This window comes from Liolophura sinensis, chromosome 1, assembly GCF_032854445.1.
Source record: "Liolophura sinensis isolate JHLJ2023 chromosome 1, CUHK_Ljap_v2, whole genome shotgun sequence".
Classification (NCBI taxonomy): domain Eukaryota; kingdom Metazoa; phylum Mollusca; class Polyplacophora; order Chitonida; family Chitonidae; genus Liolophura; species Liolophura sinensis.
The window spans coordinates 77,545,155-77,561,057 of NC_088295.1; the positions used below are offsets into that span (position 1 = coordinate 77,545,155).

The following is a 15,903-nucleotide window of genomic DNA, read 5'->3' on the forward strand; positions in this document are numbered from 1 at the left end:
TAAGGATACAGTTATAATTACATGCAGTATTTCCCATGTATAATGGCGGTCAGGTGTATGAGTGGTGAAAATTGGACACAGCATGAGGGAAACCATGTTGTTCAGGTACCAAGCAAGTCGTTTCTAGCTAAGTCCTCAACCATAATGGCCAAAGGCTAACAAACCTGCCAGAAAAAAGGACCCAGTACACGTTCATAAATCTGACAGGTCTTAATATCAAACACATGATCAATGGAAAGTGTCGGATAACACAGTATTTATCAATTTTAATGAATCAATCAACACATTCTGGAAAACAATATTTCAGATTGTCTGGACATATCAGGCTACTTACCAATACACAAGTTTCCATCTTTCTTGAAGCCATCGTTGCATGTGCAAGTGAAAGACCCAATGGTGTTTTGGCATTTGGCATTCTCATGGCAGTCATCTGTGCCTGTTCCACACTCATCAGCATCTGATCAAACAAGATCAAAAAAATTTCCCTGACTAAAGTGGAACACACTTTATTGTTGCTCACTGTGTAAAAATGTCATAAGTGAGGTTTATAGCTTACCCTTCTCAAGGCCCCACAAAAATAATGAGAGCAAAAGAGAATCTAGAAATTCCCAGCATGTCATTTAAGGTCAGGATTGAGAGTATAACTTCTGTGCCAGAAGTTCTCAAGAGTCACACAATGAGCCACATTCCACTTCCAGATCACTGGTTAACAAAACTCAGAGCTTTACATGAATTGTCATCACTTACCCACACAGCCTGAAGGTGTGGCTGTATATCCATTCTCACAAACACATACATAGGCCCCTTTTGTGTTTGTACATTTCGCATGGTCACCACAGTTATGGGCACCCGTTTTGCATTCATCAATGTCTGGAACAGAATGACATGGAAACAGTTACACAGGTTATCCCTGCTCTTCACATAATGAAAGAGAGAAGTTCATCTTTGGAGATTTAACAACCTTATTTATTTAGAAATACCTTTTAAACTGGCTTCGAACACAGACATTGATGTCAATAATTTCATCTCAATGGCATTAAAATTATTTAACAGGCATATATATTTGATTTTTAGCTTGTTACAGAAAAGCTTGGTCTGTTTGATATTATAGATGAACTTGAGCAGGTAGTATGGATAACCACATGTCGTAAATTACGTACCGACACAAGTATCTCCTTCCTTCTTGTAACCTTCTTTACACTCACATATGTACCCTCCGTCTCTGTTCACACATTCATGTAGAGGAGGACAGTTGTAGGTTTTATCAGCACACTCATCCTTATCTGAAAGTTAGGAATACAGCAATTATATAGGGATTCCCTCAGCTGCATTAAATTTCCTCAGCAAAGCAGGTGTTCTTTATCCTTGAAATAGGTAGTTTCAATTTATTTCGTCACAAATTTTCATTAAACAGTTGTTTCTTCTGAAAATTAGCCTTGTGATGAATTTGAGAGAAAATAGAAAAAAAAAGATGTTACAGCAATGGTGAATATGTGTTTATTTTCTTTTGAGAAAAACTTACATAATTTATATATTTCTTGCTTCCATTGCATCAAATGAAATAAATCAAATTTTTTCATCCAGACAACTACAACTGAAAGGTTGTTCTCAACAACCTGTAACTACACGGGCATACCAATGCATTGCTAACAATTAGTCACCAAGAGTAAATTAGTACAGTGTATTTGTACTATCCACAAATACATGACCAACTGGTAGTACATCTATCATGGCATATACAAGTAAAATATGTAGAGCTAAAACTCACTCTGGAAATATTTAAATAAACAAAAGGCCTACAGAAGTAATTCTACCATTATAAATGTCTTTTTGGCTGATTTTCATGTGAAATTTTAAATGAATGAATGTCAAACCATACACCTTGATGACTTTCCTTTGAGTATTATTTGAGATGAAGCAAACAGTGCTGTTTTATACTTAATCTACTGTTTTGATCAGGAATAATATCGTCTTAGACTATTTTTTGATCTGCTTTACCAAGCTAAAGACTTTACAGCAAAAATGATGGATAAGTACCTGTAAGTTACAAAATACATAAATAAAGATCATGAAAAGATTTTATCCTACCTGTGCAGACCTTTCCATCGCCATCAAAACCATCTTTACATTTACAGATAAATCCTCCAGGCACACTTTTACAGTCGGCGTTGTCACTACAGTCATCTTCATCCTTTGCACACACATCATAGCCTGTCAACAAACAAGGGTTATGAGTTGACTGGTTCCTTTGGAAATACATGAACAAAGAACAGAATTACGAGTCAAGAGAAGCTGAATACAGTACACGTTACCTTTGCATCCGTATTTTCCGTCTTTGGCAAAACCAAATCTGCAGACACACTCATAGTCGCCACCTATGTTGAGACAGTCGCTGTTGGATGGGTCACACTGATGGCCTCCACCATTTGGTGTGTTCGGGTCACACTCATTGATATCTGCAATGGCAATCACAATGGAAATTAGAAGGGTAAACAACATCAAAACATCGATCCACTAAAGGACTACATAAGTTTGTACCTACACTGTAGATCTCACACTTGGGCAATGTGAAATTCATTTAATTAACACAAGCCTTTTACAAATCTTTATCTTGAACCAACTGCCACAGTACATTAGTTAACAGACTGTCAATGTGAAATCAAAACATGTCTATACTACTTAAGTATGAAAATGTCTTTGACATCATTGTACAGTACATAGTAGCTTATCAGATTTCATAACTTAAAACACCATGACATGGCTGAAATATGTTTAATTAAACCTCTGAAATCATTCATTCATTCATCACTTACATATGCTTGAATTATTTTTTCTTGGTGATTGAGGACTAACTGATTTCCCTCAGCACTAATTTTCTCAATGACAACAAAAAAAAAAATAAAAAAAAATGAACTATTACCATTATTATTTACCATGACAGTTAACAAGTTCATCCCAAATTAAACTGCTTGCCATAACTCGCTTACTTTCAAGGTGAAAATTCTATCCCATGACAGCAAGATTTTATTTATTTGACTGGTGTTATATGCCATGCTCAAGAATATTTCACTTATAAGACGGCAACCATGAACAATCGGAGAGGAAGCTAGCATCAGCTGAACTTGATTAGTGAGACGCTCCTGGGTCATTCCGCATGCTAACCCCTTCCGCCACGGAGGCCCAACTGAAGGCTCAAGATCAGAATTCTAGCCCTGATAAATCCTATGCTATATAAACTGACTTACCATCACATTTGAGGATTCCATCCCCATTAAACCCCTTCTTACATGTACAGGTGAAACCATCCTTGTTATTCTCACATTTAGCATTAGGATGACAGTTGTGAGTTCCAGTTTCACAGGCATTCACTCCTATTTGGAAATACAGATGAATTCATGACAGATATCAGTCACTCAAGTAGAGGATGTACATAGGAACATTCTAATATTATGAGTATCCTCAACATATAGTGAAAGAAGACAAATGTCAATGGAAATACCATTGAAAACTATATCCAACAAATATCTATCTTTTTATAAATTTTTTTGTAATTTTGCCTGAACAAAACATATTCTAATGTTTGTATTCTAAGTTGGGTTTTCTGGATCATGACAGGTGTCAGTAATACCACAAAGTATTTTTTTATACCTAACTGAAGAAATTTTCTTCAATGTAAAAATAGGTGTTAAATATTATCAACAAACTAAACTTAAGCTTTTAATGGCATGTGACTTGAGATCTCAAAAGTTTCTGCTATCGTTACAATAATGTTTTATTGTTTTCTATCACTTCAAGTGGTATAAAGGTAAATAAAATTGTTGTGGAATAATCTGAAATGATCTTTTACAATACAAAAATTTGACAGAATGTCATATAAAGTGTAAGCAGACTTAACCATCCAACATTAGACCTGTGTCATACAGATATGTATTTATGGAACAACAACCTTTTTACAATATGATACCATCAATTATATATAACAGTGAACCTACTGTTGCAGTTCTTGCCATTTCCCTCAAATCCGGGTCTACAGGTGCACACAGCAGTGTTCTCCTCATTGGTACAGACAGCATTGGGGTTACATACACCTGGCTCATCACATGGATTCACCTCTGTAATCAAATAATTTTATAAACTTGTCAGTCAACTCAAAAAAAACATCTCCAAGAGATGCAGGGCACTAAATTGTCAGTCTTTCTCATATAATATCTAGTTTACAAAAAAAACTGTGAGACGACAAAATATTCTGAACAATAAAGCAATAAAATTGAACAGAATCAATCTTATCTACCCCTAGAGTCAATTCCAAACTTACAAACTTGTATAAATCACAACGTACGTAAGCAGAGTTTTCCATTGCCCTTGTATCCAGCAGAGCAGGCACAGGTGTAACTGCCCTCGTTGTTCTCACAGTCTGCGTAGTCACTGCAGTCATTGTCGTAGCCCTCTCCGCACTCATCTATATCCACACAGGCTGTGCCGTCCCAGTCAAAACCACCGAGGCAGCCACAGGCGTAAGATCCCACAAAGTTAAAACACTGGCTGTTTAGGCCACAGTTAGCTGTTCCCATCTCACATTCATTGATGTCTACAACACATAATCAAGCATGAGCAGGATTTTTTAAAAAGTTTAAAATACACCATTCAGTGAAACTGAATTGACACACTGTGGGAGAGCACATGTTTTCAAAAATTATTTAGAAACAAGGTTAAGGATACATATTTTTTTCTGTGATAAACCTATAAAATAGAGGGTTAAACTGTTAGATATTAGATGGTTGTTTTAATGATGAGCTATCAAATACATCTATTCATACACAATATATTCAATGATCTTCAACTTCGAGTGCTAAAGACTCAGTATGTACTGACTTCCCAAATATTGCATCACCTCCACATCACACCCACCCACAAAATGAAAGGCATTCATGAATTTTATACAAAATTTATCATTACATGTAATCAGTTTCAGAATGGGGCTAAGGCTTGCCATTTTGATAATCAAGTTTCATAGTCTTCATATGTTTTTAATATACTACACTTCAGTGAATTTATTAAATAATGCCTTTCCATATCTACAAGTTGGATTTTTATTCCAAGAAGAAAGGTACAACTCATATAGCTCAATTTCTGGGATACTCCACACTCCTGGTGAACAGAAATTCTAAACCCTTAACCCAAGTGTCTACCCTGGCACAATACATCTAGTGACAGCAAGAAACTCCAAATTTCAAATTTATCCCAGGGACATCAGCCTTTCTACCTGACTTCATCAGCATGTACATTAAGGTTAAATATTTAACTCTCACTTATTCGACAGCCAATACTTATACAAACACATCTGATACCCAAAACATAAATGTATCAAGCTGTGCGAACATGACATACCTGTACAGTCAATACCATCTCCCTCATACCCCTCATTACACTTGCAGAAATATCCTGGTTGTGCGTTGTGACATGTGGCATATCTGTGGCAGTTGTTCATGGAGAAGTCAGCACACTCATCAATGTCTGCAAGGATCATTAACACAACAGCTTTTCATTCTGAATTTGTACCATGCATACTTACATCAGAATACATGGTCTTTAGTTTTAATATTATTTCAGACGAGCTGACACAATATGTCCATATAAACACAATGGTGAGAACCATTGTACGCACTGGGACTAAATATAAAGATTCACAAGGAATTATTATACATGTTCACACTAATGTGAGCCTGTCAAACAACCAGCAGCTGGACCATGACATTATTTTGTTGATGTCAAATGTTCCTCTCTGAACTCATCATGATAACATCACATAAAAGACAGTATGACGTTACAACAGAAATTGACAATTTGCAACAATGTGGACCTTGGCCCACAATCCACTTTCGATGTAACAATGGCTCAAGGTTCTGCTCCACACTAGCATCACCTAAAGGGATTAAAAAATTTGCTGCCTTCCCATTAAGACAAAATGGACATCTTTCTCACACTAAGCGTGACCATCCAAAAACCCTGAACATTACAAGAAATATTCAAGCCATAAGAACAAGACGCAATCAGCATTAAAATGAAGAATCTGACTGACCTTGTTCCATAATGTCACCACAGACACCGTTTTTGGCGGGATGACCATCATCACAGACACACTCATAACCTCCGTCATAATTCCTGCATTCAGATCCTTCCTCACAGTTGTTCAGGGAACGCTCAGCACATTCATCCACATCTACATGATTAGAAATTAATAACTACATCAATAAACATGTTTATATAGAAAGTATAAATAGGATGTTAACATTGTTATTCATGGGTCTTCTTAATTTTACAAAGAAAACACTGAGGAATTTAAAACCAAAAGGTTTGTCAAGGTGTATTTCCCTTGAATGTAATTATATTAAGAGAAAATTACAATTTTGTAACTGCAGGTCAGTATGTACAGCTGCTGGTATGTATTATTTGCATCCAAACAAAAAGCTTACAGTGTTACTAAATGGATGCATGAAACCATAACATACAAATGTACAATATCATCCAGTATCAGTCTTTAAAAACAACACAGTCTCTACTATGATGAACACAGTCTTTACTATGATGAACACAGTCTCTACTATGATGAACAGTCTCCACTATGATGAACACAGTCTTCACTATGATGAACACAGTCTCTACTATGATGAAGTCAATACATCTGAACCTAAACATCTGCATAATATTTGTGGAGAAAACTTTATAATACAACAGAATAATTTATGGCTTAATTTCATGTTAGTAATATTTCAACCATATTGTGGTGAGGGAAATTTAAAGCTGAAAAAAGATTCGCATATAATGCAGAGATTTTGTACACGAACTATTTTTCTTACCTTTACATAGGCCTTCAACTCCTGCATAGCCTTTGGAACATTCACAGACTTCTTCTCCATCAATCTCTTTACATTCACCAGCATTAACATCTGTAACACAAAATACATGCATACACATTTACTTCAACAGGCTCTTATGTCAATGGATATATGATCAAAAAGAAGTTAATATTTTTTTTCTTCTCCAAAAGTTATTTGAAATGCTGTCGGTTCGATCTTTATGCTGGAGGCAGGGTACTCACTTGTACAGATCTTCCCGTCTCCACGGTAACCAAAGTTACAGGTACACTTGTAGGTGTTGTCAAGAAGAAGGCACTCAGCGTTGACGTCACAGATGTTCTCAGTCAAACAGCCAGAGTCCCCTGAAACATTATAAAGGGAGAGACTCGTAGAATGTGCCAGACGTGGTATCTGCTAAGCAAATTACCTGCACACTAATACATCATTCAAGGTCACATCTTACAATTTTAATATCAGTATCATTTTAGCCATTATCATGTTCATATCCTGAAATCATAGTCCCAGAAAACACTACAATTCACTGTACAAATATAAAATACAAATAGATATAGGTGTTGCTTTACTTACTGCCACATGTCTTCCCATCGCCTGCAAAGCCTTCCATACATTCACACATGAAGCCTCCAACCAGGTCTTGGCAGTTTGCAAAATCGGAACAGTCATCAATACCCAGTTCACATTCATTGATGTCTGCAAAAGATAACAAGAAGTGCCCAACTGATTCACATTTAGTCATACATGTATACAGTTATAATTAAAGTGATAAATGGCAAATTGTTGTTGTATCCCTTGTAGCAGTGTTGCAGAGGTGACTTCTTTTTTTCTCCTGCAATGAGGCGCATTACCCGCCTAAAACAAGTGAGTCCTCGTTGTGTAGATTACTACATCATTATATCAGTGTCCCTGTGCAGTGTTATGTCACAGCCTCAAACAGGCAGTTGTGCTGGCAGGAAACATTGAGCAATCACACCCATTTGTTAAGGTTGATCTCAGTCATCATAGTTATCAAGTCAGGGTCAAAACGATCAGAAGATGGTAATAAAAGAGAAGATATGATGGTTGAAATAATTTTGTACTGGCACAGCATGACAATATTCTCCAAAAAGCCAATATGCTCAGAGAGTTTAAAGATGAAAAGAGGTTTCCTGTTCTTTTCCTAGATATACACTGCAGATCAATAGTTATTAGCTGCTTATTAATGACAGTATGAAGAAATCCTTTCCTCCCTACGTCTTGCAATACATGTATTTAAGCCACTTGACACAAAATTCACAGGCTATGAACTCACTGAAATTTCTGAGATGATCTGTACATATACAAGCTATGGTACAACAAAGCTGTGAACTAGAGAAGATGACCTACTGGTGCAGGTCTTTCCATCTCCAAAGAATCCTTTGTTACAGGAACAGGTAAAGCCTCCCTCGTAGTTAGTACATGTGGCATCTATAGAACAGTCGTGTGTGCCGCTCTCGCATTCATTCACATCTGAGCAGCCAACACCATCTCCTTCAAACCCTGAGCGACACTTGCACACCACACTGAGTTCACTGTCAGTGGTGCACATAGCATTACTTCCACACCGACCATTGTCATCATTACAAGGTGAGCCCTCTGTAAAACAAGAACACACCATTACAAACTAAACAGTTTGAATGTGATATTCCTTAGTACGCAAGTTCATGGTTTAGCGAGGGAAACATAAATAAATGGTGCTGCTTCCTCATTCAATGAGCAGGTTTGGTTGTATAGGCCATTGGCTTCGAAAATTCCAGCTCTTTCTGGCATGAAAGTGACCTGATTGAACATATATGCAGGTGACACTGTTTGAAAACTCGTGTATCATCATGTTTCACCTCAAATGCAAATCATTTATGTTCAGGATCTGTTCTAGTGAGACCTTAATTTTGCAAACAATAAATCACAGGAGGAGAATACAGACACACCTATCTCACAGTTGTAGCCGTCTCCAGTAAAGCCTTCATTACAGTTACAGGTATGACCTCCAGGTATGTTTGTACACGTGGCATCTGGGCTACAGGGGTTAGAAGCACACTCCTCAACATCTAAAGTCAAACAACAAGCATTTACTACAAGAAACAAGATAGTGCCTAAATCCATAGAGTACAGATGCACAAGATGTCAGTAAATGTTGTAATACTTTGAAAATATCTAGCATAATTAAACATTCTGAAAATATGTTTGAAATCGACCAAACTCAAATGTTATGTTTAAGTCATCATGGTGAATACATAAACACCAGTTTCAATTCAATACGACGACCCTCCTCAAAAGAAAGGGATAATTGACTTGTCACAGACTGACAGACCAATAGTCACATTCGGTACTGATGGGGGCTAAAAGAAAAGAGCAAACTTACTGCAGAAGTTGTATCCATCTCCTTCAGTGCCTGGGTTACATTTACAGGTGTAAGAGCCAACAGAGTTTTTGCACTGTGCCAGAGGATGACAGGCTCCATTACGAGCACACTCATCAACATCTGTGGACATAGAAAACCATTGTGTGGATAGAAAACACTTTACTATAAAGGATTCCTGATTTCACAAAGAGATTTTCTCACTTAAGTCAAAATTTGAAACCTCCATAAATATGCAGCTTGTGGCCTCCAGAGTGGAAATTTTTGAACACAATGCTAAAAGAGTTTCTTAATTCAACTCCTACATGTATGTTCCAAAAAAAAAAAAAAATCTCTTAAATCAAAATTCAAATTTTGATTAAAGTCAAAATTGAGTGCTGCACAATTGGCCCCTGCTTGGTTTATCACAAAATAAAAAAAGCCATTGTTTTCTATACTGTCTAGTGTAAACACTGGTATTATTTCCAGTGAAAAATCTAACATATCTTCACAAAAGTTTTACACACATCTGTCCATTACCATATATATGGCATTGCACACGCAGTAAAAGCGAGGTAACAGAAAAGGGGTTTACTAGATATGTCCAGTCTGATATAATGAGCGCACTGACAGAGCTTACCTGAACATCGATCCTCTGTTTTACAACTAACAAACTCAAAGCCCACATCACATTCACAGATTCTGTTCGCCTTGTCCACACAAACACCCTTTTCACCACACCCACAGTTGTCGTCATCTGAAGCTGAAATACACACGTCACAAGTTCATGACACATACATGTACAGTGTAATAAACAATTTGATGGGACTTTTTTTTCATTTCCCCCAAACAATATGAACAAATATCCAGAGAAAACATGATAATAATAACAAAGGTATCACATTTTTTTTTTTTTAGTAAGCCTAGGACAAACAAGCACAAATTATTTCACTTAAAATGTCACTACATTATTCACAGGGGGCTGTCTAATATAGATACCTTATGATAAGACTTACTTCCAAATTGACAGGTGAATCCATCACCAGAGTACCCAGGTGGACAGATACATTTGTAGGAACCAACCGTGTCCTCACAACGGGCGTCCTCACTACACTCACTCATTTCTGCAGCACACTCGTTCACATCTGTATTCGTAAAAAGAACATAGGCATATGGATGTGAAGGATACATTCACAGAGCTGTTTAAGAAAAGCTACATACACATGCTCACCATTTATCTCTTTATGTGACAAAAACAACCAAACACTTCATTCATTGCAGTAAACCAGTGTACATTAGTGAATGCTTGGGGTTTAACGTCGTACTCAACAATTTTTCATATGACGACGACAGTGTACATTAAAATATATGAATATATATATAAGACCAGATGCATCACTTACTTTCACAATAGCGTCCGTTACCACGGTATCCATCATTACACGTACATTCAGAGCCAACTGCCGGGTCATAACCACAAACTGCGTTTTGGTCACATAAATCTGGACAGCGGTTGATTGCTAGCAAAAGCAACACAGGACAGGTATGATATTAGCAAGAAAAAAGTGTGTACATCAGAAAGTTCAGGCTATCAATGCGGTCACATAAACTGTATACATACACCTCCTACCTGCAAACTGCATGCAAGAAATTCACTTTTTAAGCCAATGACCAGCTGTTTTAATGCCAAGGCATGACAGAGACATGAATAGAAAGATAAATTTCAACAAAACACTGGCTTAGCGTTCCAACAAAGCATAATGAGAACTTTTCCACATTTGATGCGCAGATATCACACAATATAATTAGTGAAAGAGAAGTTTTACATAGCTGCATCCAACATTATTGGCATTGTTCATAAACCCAACATTGGAATTAAAGCTTTTAAAATATTTTATTCAGCCAACAACTAAGAAAAAAAGTAACGTTTTGAACACAGATTTAGTTTTTGTTTTCTTTCACTTTAACTATTATAGCTGACATATTTTATCTAGTTTTCAGCCGCAAATGACAACTGACTCATATTTAAAACCTGAATTGAAAAGTTCACTGTTGATGTGGACTTACCAACACAGGAGTCGTCCCCCTTGGCTTCAAATCCAGTCTGGCAAAGACATTTCTCTTCACTGCCAACCTTTTCACAGTACTGGCCTGCTCCACACTGTTTCTTACACCCCTTCTCACTTGACTCTTAAAGTACAGAATATAATGCTTCACATACATTTACATTAATACCTTGATGTCAGATGGGAGTCATCGTCAAGAATATTTGAATGAACAATGAATTTCCGACAAAAAAAGCAATCGTGATACAATTGAAAATACAGGCTTGACTGAGACTCTCTTGAATCTAGCCCCAACACACAACCAACAGCACTACCAAGCCAGATGATTGGTCTAACAGGGAATAACTTTTAAGACATTGCAGGAAAGTATAAAGGCTAGTATTATCTCAAGCTGATTTTAGCACTTAACTTTGCTTCAGAGTTTGAATCTACCCAAGATTTTCAAATGAAGACATCGATGTATGTACTTTTTCTTGCATATATAATCACCCTCCTTACCTACACATATCCGGCCATCTCCCTCAAAGCCTGGCTTACAATAACAATCATAGCCACCATCATAGTTGGAACAAAAACTATTGCCTGAACCATCTGATTTCTCGTCGCAGTCATGGGTGCCCTCTTCACATTCATCAATGTCTGCAATACACACATTTAATTTGTGATAATTCTGCACCAGAGATTTTTAGAATTGATTGAGTCTGTAATCTGTTGATATATTGTTTAGACTGTATTGTAGATGTCAGATTAATACATGTCTGTGATGTACACATTCACAATTTTCCTCACGTACATTTTAATTTGTATTTATGTTTATATTCATTTATGTTTATGTACATGTGCAAATCGTCTTGGCTCGTATTAAACAGTAATTTCTGAAACAACAGTTCAGGATTCGTACACTGCAAAATATTTCAAATTTCCTTTTTTTTCAAAGCTTTTCCAGGCTACCTGGAATACCTAAACTTCTACATGCTTAGAACAGTGCCAATCCCTTTGGTGGCTTAATAGTTAAGAGTGTCCACTTCGAACACAGGAGGCCCTAGATCAAACTAGGGTCCGGTCATACCAAAGACTATAAAAAATGGTACTTGTTGCTACCTGGCCTGGCGCTCAGAAATTAGTACAAGAAAACAGGACTGGTTGGCCCAATGTCAATAATAACGTGACTGGGTGCCATGTCTGGTGTCTTTAGCATGATACTTCCGTGACGGCAGGTATTGATTAACAGTTATGCCAATATGCTGCCTTCAAGGACACCATGTACACCAGTTGCAAGAAGCAGAATGTAAATATGGATAGCTACATATCTCTCTCCATTAGATTCAAAATTTATATAGTTTTCTCTCTTTTTTTTAATAAGATCTAAAATGCATGCATTTGGTGATGTGTGAATGACATCTGTGTTGTGAGGGAAAATCTTCCAATTTTTGTAAAAGTCTACAAACAAATTTTTGTAAAAGAGACAAAAGTATTCACTAGGGCCACACATGACTTTGTATAACTAACCTTCGCAGTAGTCGCTGTCAGTGTCATATCTGTAGCCTTCTTCACAGATACACTGGAAGGAGCCTGGGGTGTTGTAGCACACTTGGTCAAAGTCACAGTACAGTGGTTCAGCGCACTCGTCTATATCTACAGCATGAAGGCAGAGAAATAGGAATAATAGGCACTGGAAACGTGTAAAGGAAAGTAACTAATAAAACAGTATTTATATTTAACTTAAAACTTTGAAATGCTTATGCATGTTAATCTAATTAGTAAGGTTGTCATGATTGGAACTCTTCTTTATATCTTCGGATGTCTATACTCAGCTTAACAAATAATAACACAATGAAATTTTATCTACAAATCCAACAAAAGCAACCTTAGTAAATGTTATTTGAAATTATCTGACAAATTTGAGTAAGAACTTACCTATACATTCGTAATCGCTGACACTTTCAAATCCCTCTGGACATTCACAGTGATACTTGCCCTCTCCATCATCTATGCACTCCGCATTTTCACCACAAGCTGTAGGAGAGTCACAGGCCTGGGGACGGGCATCTGATTAATTTATACATAAAAGATTACACAGTGACAGCGCTTCACTCACCTTAGTACCACTTAGAATATTATACACACAAGAAAATGAAATCTTAATATGCTGGACAAATAATTTTGAAAGGATGTTTTATGCTTAAATTCTCCCTGATGAAACTACCTGTTCACACACATTACATCTGAATACAAGATGAACTGTCCTTGAAACACAGTACTAAGCCTATTAACATATGGAAAAATATGGTCCAGTAGAGAAATCTGCTGTCTTTTTCCTGTAAGGTATGATTAGGTGGGCTGAAAGTTCACTAGGGTCATTCCAGCGGCTTGGTACAAGGCAGTCAGTCTGATGTGACAGGTCAAATTGGTGGAGGGTAAGTCTCTTGAGCTTCATGCAAGACCATACCATTGATCATTTATTGCCACCAAGGCTTTGTGAACAACAAAAGCCTGAGAATCAAGGAAATTCACTTCCTGAGAATGGAACTGCGTATTTACATACAGATTTTTGGCAAACACTTTAACCACCTGGTCTAATACAGTGAATTCAATAAGGGCACTTGAAATAGTACCAAGATATTGACAGATTCTATTGACAGGTGTAAATTATTACTACCTTCACATGTGAAGCCATCTCCAACAAATCCAGAGTTACAGAAACAGGTGTAGGACCCAGCAATGTTCTTGCAGCTGGCATTCGGGTCACAATCGTTGGTCTTCTCTGCACACTCATCAATATCTATACAGTAAAGGAAAAACTTGGGATATATCTGTGTTAACTGCACAAACATGTACACGCTCTAGTCATACTGACTTTATCAAATGTTTTCTATTCAAAGGATCAAATATTCAAGACTGAAGAGTAAAGATTTGTCTTCAAAACCTGTAACTTCCTGCAATCTGAAGTTACTGAACAGGCCCAAGACGAGTGTAAACTTTAAATGTCAAATACAATTTTAAGCCTATAGGTCTTCACAAGTACTAGATCTTCAAGGCTGGGCTATAACCACTGTTAACCAAAACTGAGGATTTAACACGAAGTGTAAACATTACCTGTACACCCCTCTGTTCCAAAAATGGGATTACCTCTGGCACCAGGGGGACAAATACACATGTTATTCTTACAACTGGCTGTTGAGTGGCAGACCTGACCCCCACAGTTAGATGGATGAATTTCTGCAAGAAAGGTAACAATCAGTCTCAAATAAAGAACATTCAATACTGCTTTCAGGTACTGTGACAGTGCCAGAAGCATCTTATACTCATATACTGATGTTAACCAACATTCACATGTACATGTGATTACTAAGACATGTGACTACTAAGACATCTATCAAATTTCACATCTCTTTCAATAAAGAAAAAGAGCAGGTATGAATTTTTTGTCATCTAACAGTATGTTGCACTTCTCCAATGTGGGTATTGAAAACTGAGCAATATACAAGTTCTATAAATCATGGTTATTGTAAATGCACCCGGAAATATTATCATGCACCTTTAACAATGACATTCACAGACTAAAAAGGTGCCCATACAGGATCAAGATGGTTATTACCACGTCTAAAACTTACCTTCACAAGTTTCCCCATCTCCCTTGAATCCAACATTACAGATACAAGCGTATGATCCCTCAGTGTTAAAACAGCCAGCATTTTCATCACAGATTTGACCATTACTGGCACACTCGTTGACATCTGAAAAGCACAATAAGTATGAATCTAGATCACTTAGAACATAACACAAAATGTCATTTCTTCTGAAATGAAGTAAATCAAGGATGTTGGATTGGTTAACTAATTACCGAAGTACATAAACAGTAGATCATACAGGTAAGCAATAAACAGGGCTGAACAATGTTTTAACTTTAACGACAATAATCAAAACTGAGTGAGCGAGTGAGTGAGGTTCTTCAATACAGGACTTCCGAGTCACTTACATGTGGACACATTGCTTCTAAGCAGCATCACTAGGAATGAACAAATGAATGAACTTACCTGTAAGGTGAAGTCTGGTTGTGATTTGACCAATCTTTTACAAGTGCTTACGGATTAGAGAGCGCATGCACAATCAACCATTCATATTTCAGCTTGTCAATGGATGTGGTTCATAATTAATAGAAAGGAGGGATTCTGGGTGGGAAACATACTCCCTATGCACTTGTAACAGATCGGTAAAACCACAATCAAACTTCACCTTACATGTAGAGTCTCGTTTGATTCGTTAATTTTACCTCACTGTCACATGTCCCAGTGATTCTGTGAGACTTGAGAGTCCACTTACGTTGACTTAAATCAAATAATAACAATGAACACCAGTAATTCAGTAATTCCACTGAATTGTATTGAGAATAAGTTCAATGGCCACATCCGCAATACAGTTTAAGTTGCAGATTTTGATAATTCTTGCCAATATAAACTTAAGATGCAAAAACAGCCTCAGCAAAACGACCATCATTTCAAACAAATTTATTGTACTATTTGCTGAACGAAGATGCCCCATTCCAGCCCCATTCCAGCCAGCGATAGAAAGAACTGTGAAAGTGTCTTTAATGGCACTTTATGTT

The 15,903-nt window shown here is 37.0% G+C and overlaps 1 protein-coding gene across 1 annotated transcript in view; it reads right to left on the reverse strand.

The window, feature by feature from the left end:
- The window catches only part of LOC135461551 (fibrillin-2-like), a 56,128-nt gene that overhangs the window by 15,298 nt on the left and 24,927 nt on the right, over positions 1-15,903 (reverse strand). Inside the window, exons 33-58 of the mRNA XM_064738701.1 lie at positions 14,912-15,034; positions 14,394-14,516; positions 13,957-14,079; positions 13,215-13,346; positions 12,807-12,932; positions 11,796-11,936; positions 11,299-11,421; positions 10,635-10,751; positions 10,248-10,376; positions 9,872-9,994; positions 9,256-9,375; positions 8,822-8,941; positions 8,241-8,489; positions 7,446-7,568; positions 7,100-7,219; positions 6,858-6,947; positions 6,080-6,220; positions 5,389-5,514; positions 4,340-4,588; positions 3,993-4,112; positions 3,246-3,371; positions 2,313-2,456; positions 2,089-2,211; positions 1,161-1,283; positions 748-870; positions 335-457 (exon numbers count right to left, since the gene is read on the reverse strand). Of these exons, the coding sequence (XP_064594771.1) occupies positions 335-457; positions 748-870; positions 1,161-1,283; positions 2,089-2,211; positions 2,313-2,456; positions 3,246-3,371; positions 3,993-4,112; positions 4,340-4,588; positions 5,389-5,514; positions 6,080-6,220; positions 6,858-6,947; positions 7,100-7,219; positions 7,446-7,568; positions 8,241-8,489; positions 8,822-8,941; positions 9,256-9,375; positions 9,872-9,994; positions 10,248-10,376; positions 10,635-10,751; positions 11,299-11,421; positions 11,796-11,936; positions 12,807-12,932; positions 13,215-13,346; positions 13,957-14,079; positions 14,394-14,516; positions 14,912-15,034 (3,480 nt within the window). The remainder of the gene's footprint in view (positions 1-334; positions 458-747; positions 871-1,160; positions 1,284-2,088; positions 2,212-2,312; positions 2,457-3,245; positions 3,372-3,992; positions 4,113-4,339; positions 4,589-5,388; positions 5,515-6,079; positions 6,221-6,857; positions 6,948-7,099; positions 7,220-7,445; positions 7,569-8,240; positions 8,490-8,821; positions 8,942-9,255; positions 9,376-9,871; positions 9,995-10,247; positions 10,377-10,634; positions 10,752-11,298; positions 11,422-11,795; positions 11,937-12,806; positions 12,933-13,214; positions 13,347-13,956; positions 14,080-14,393; positions 14,517-14,911; positions 15,035-15,903) is intronic.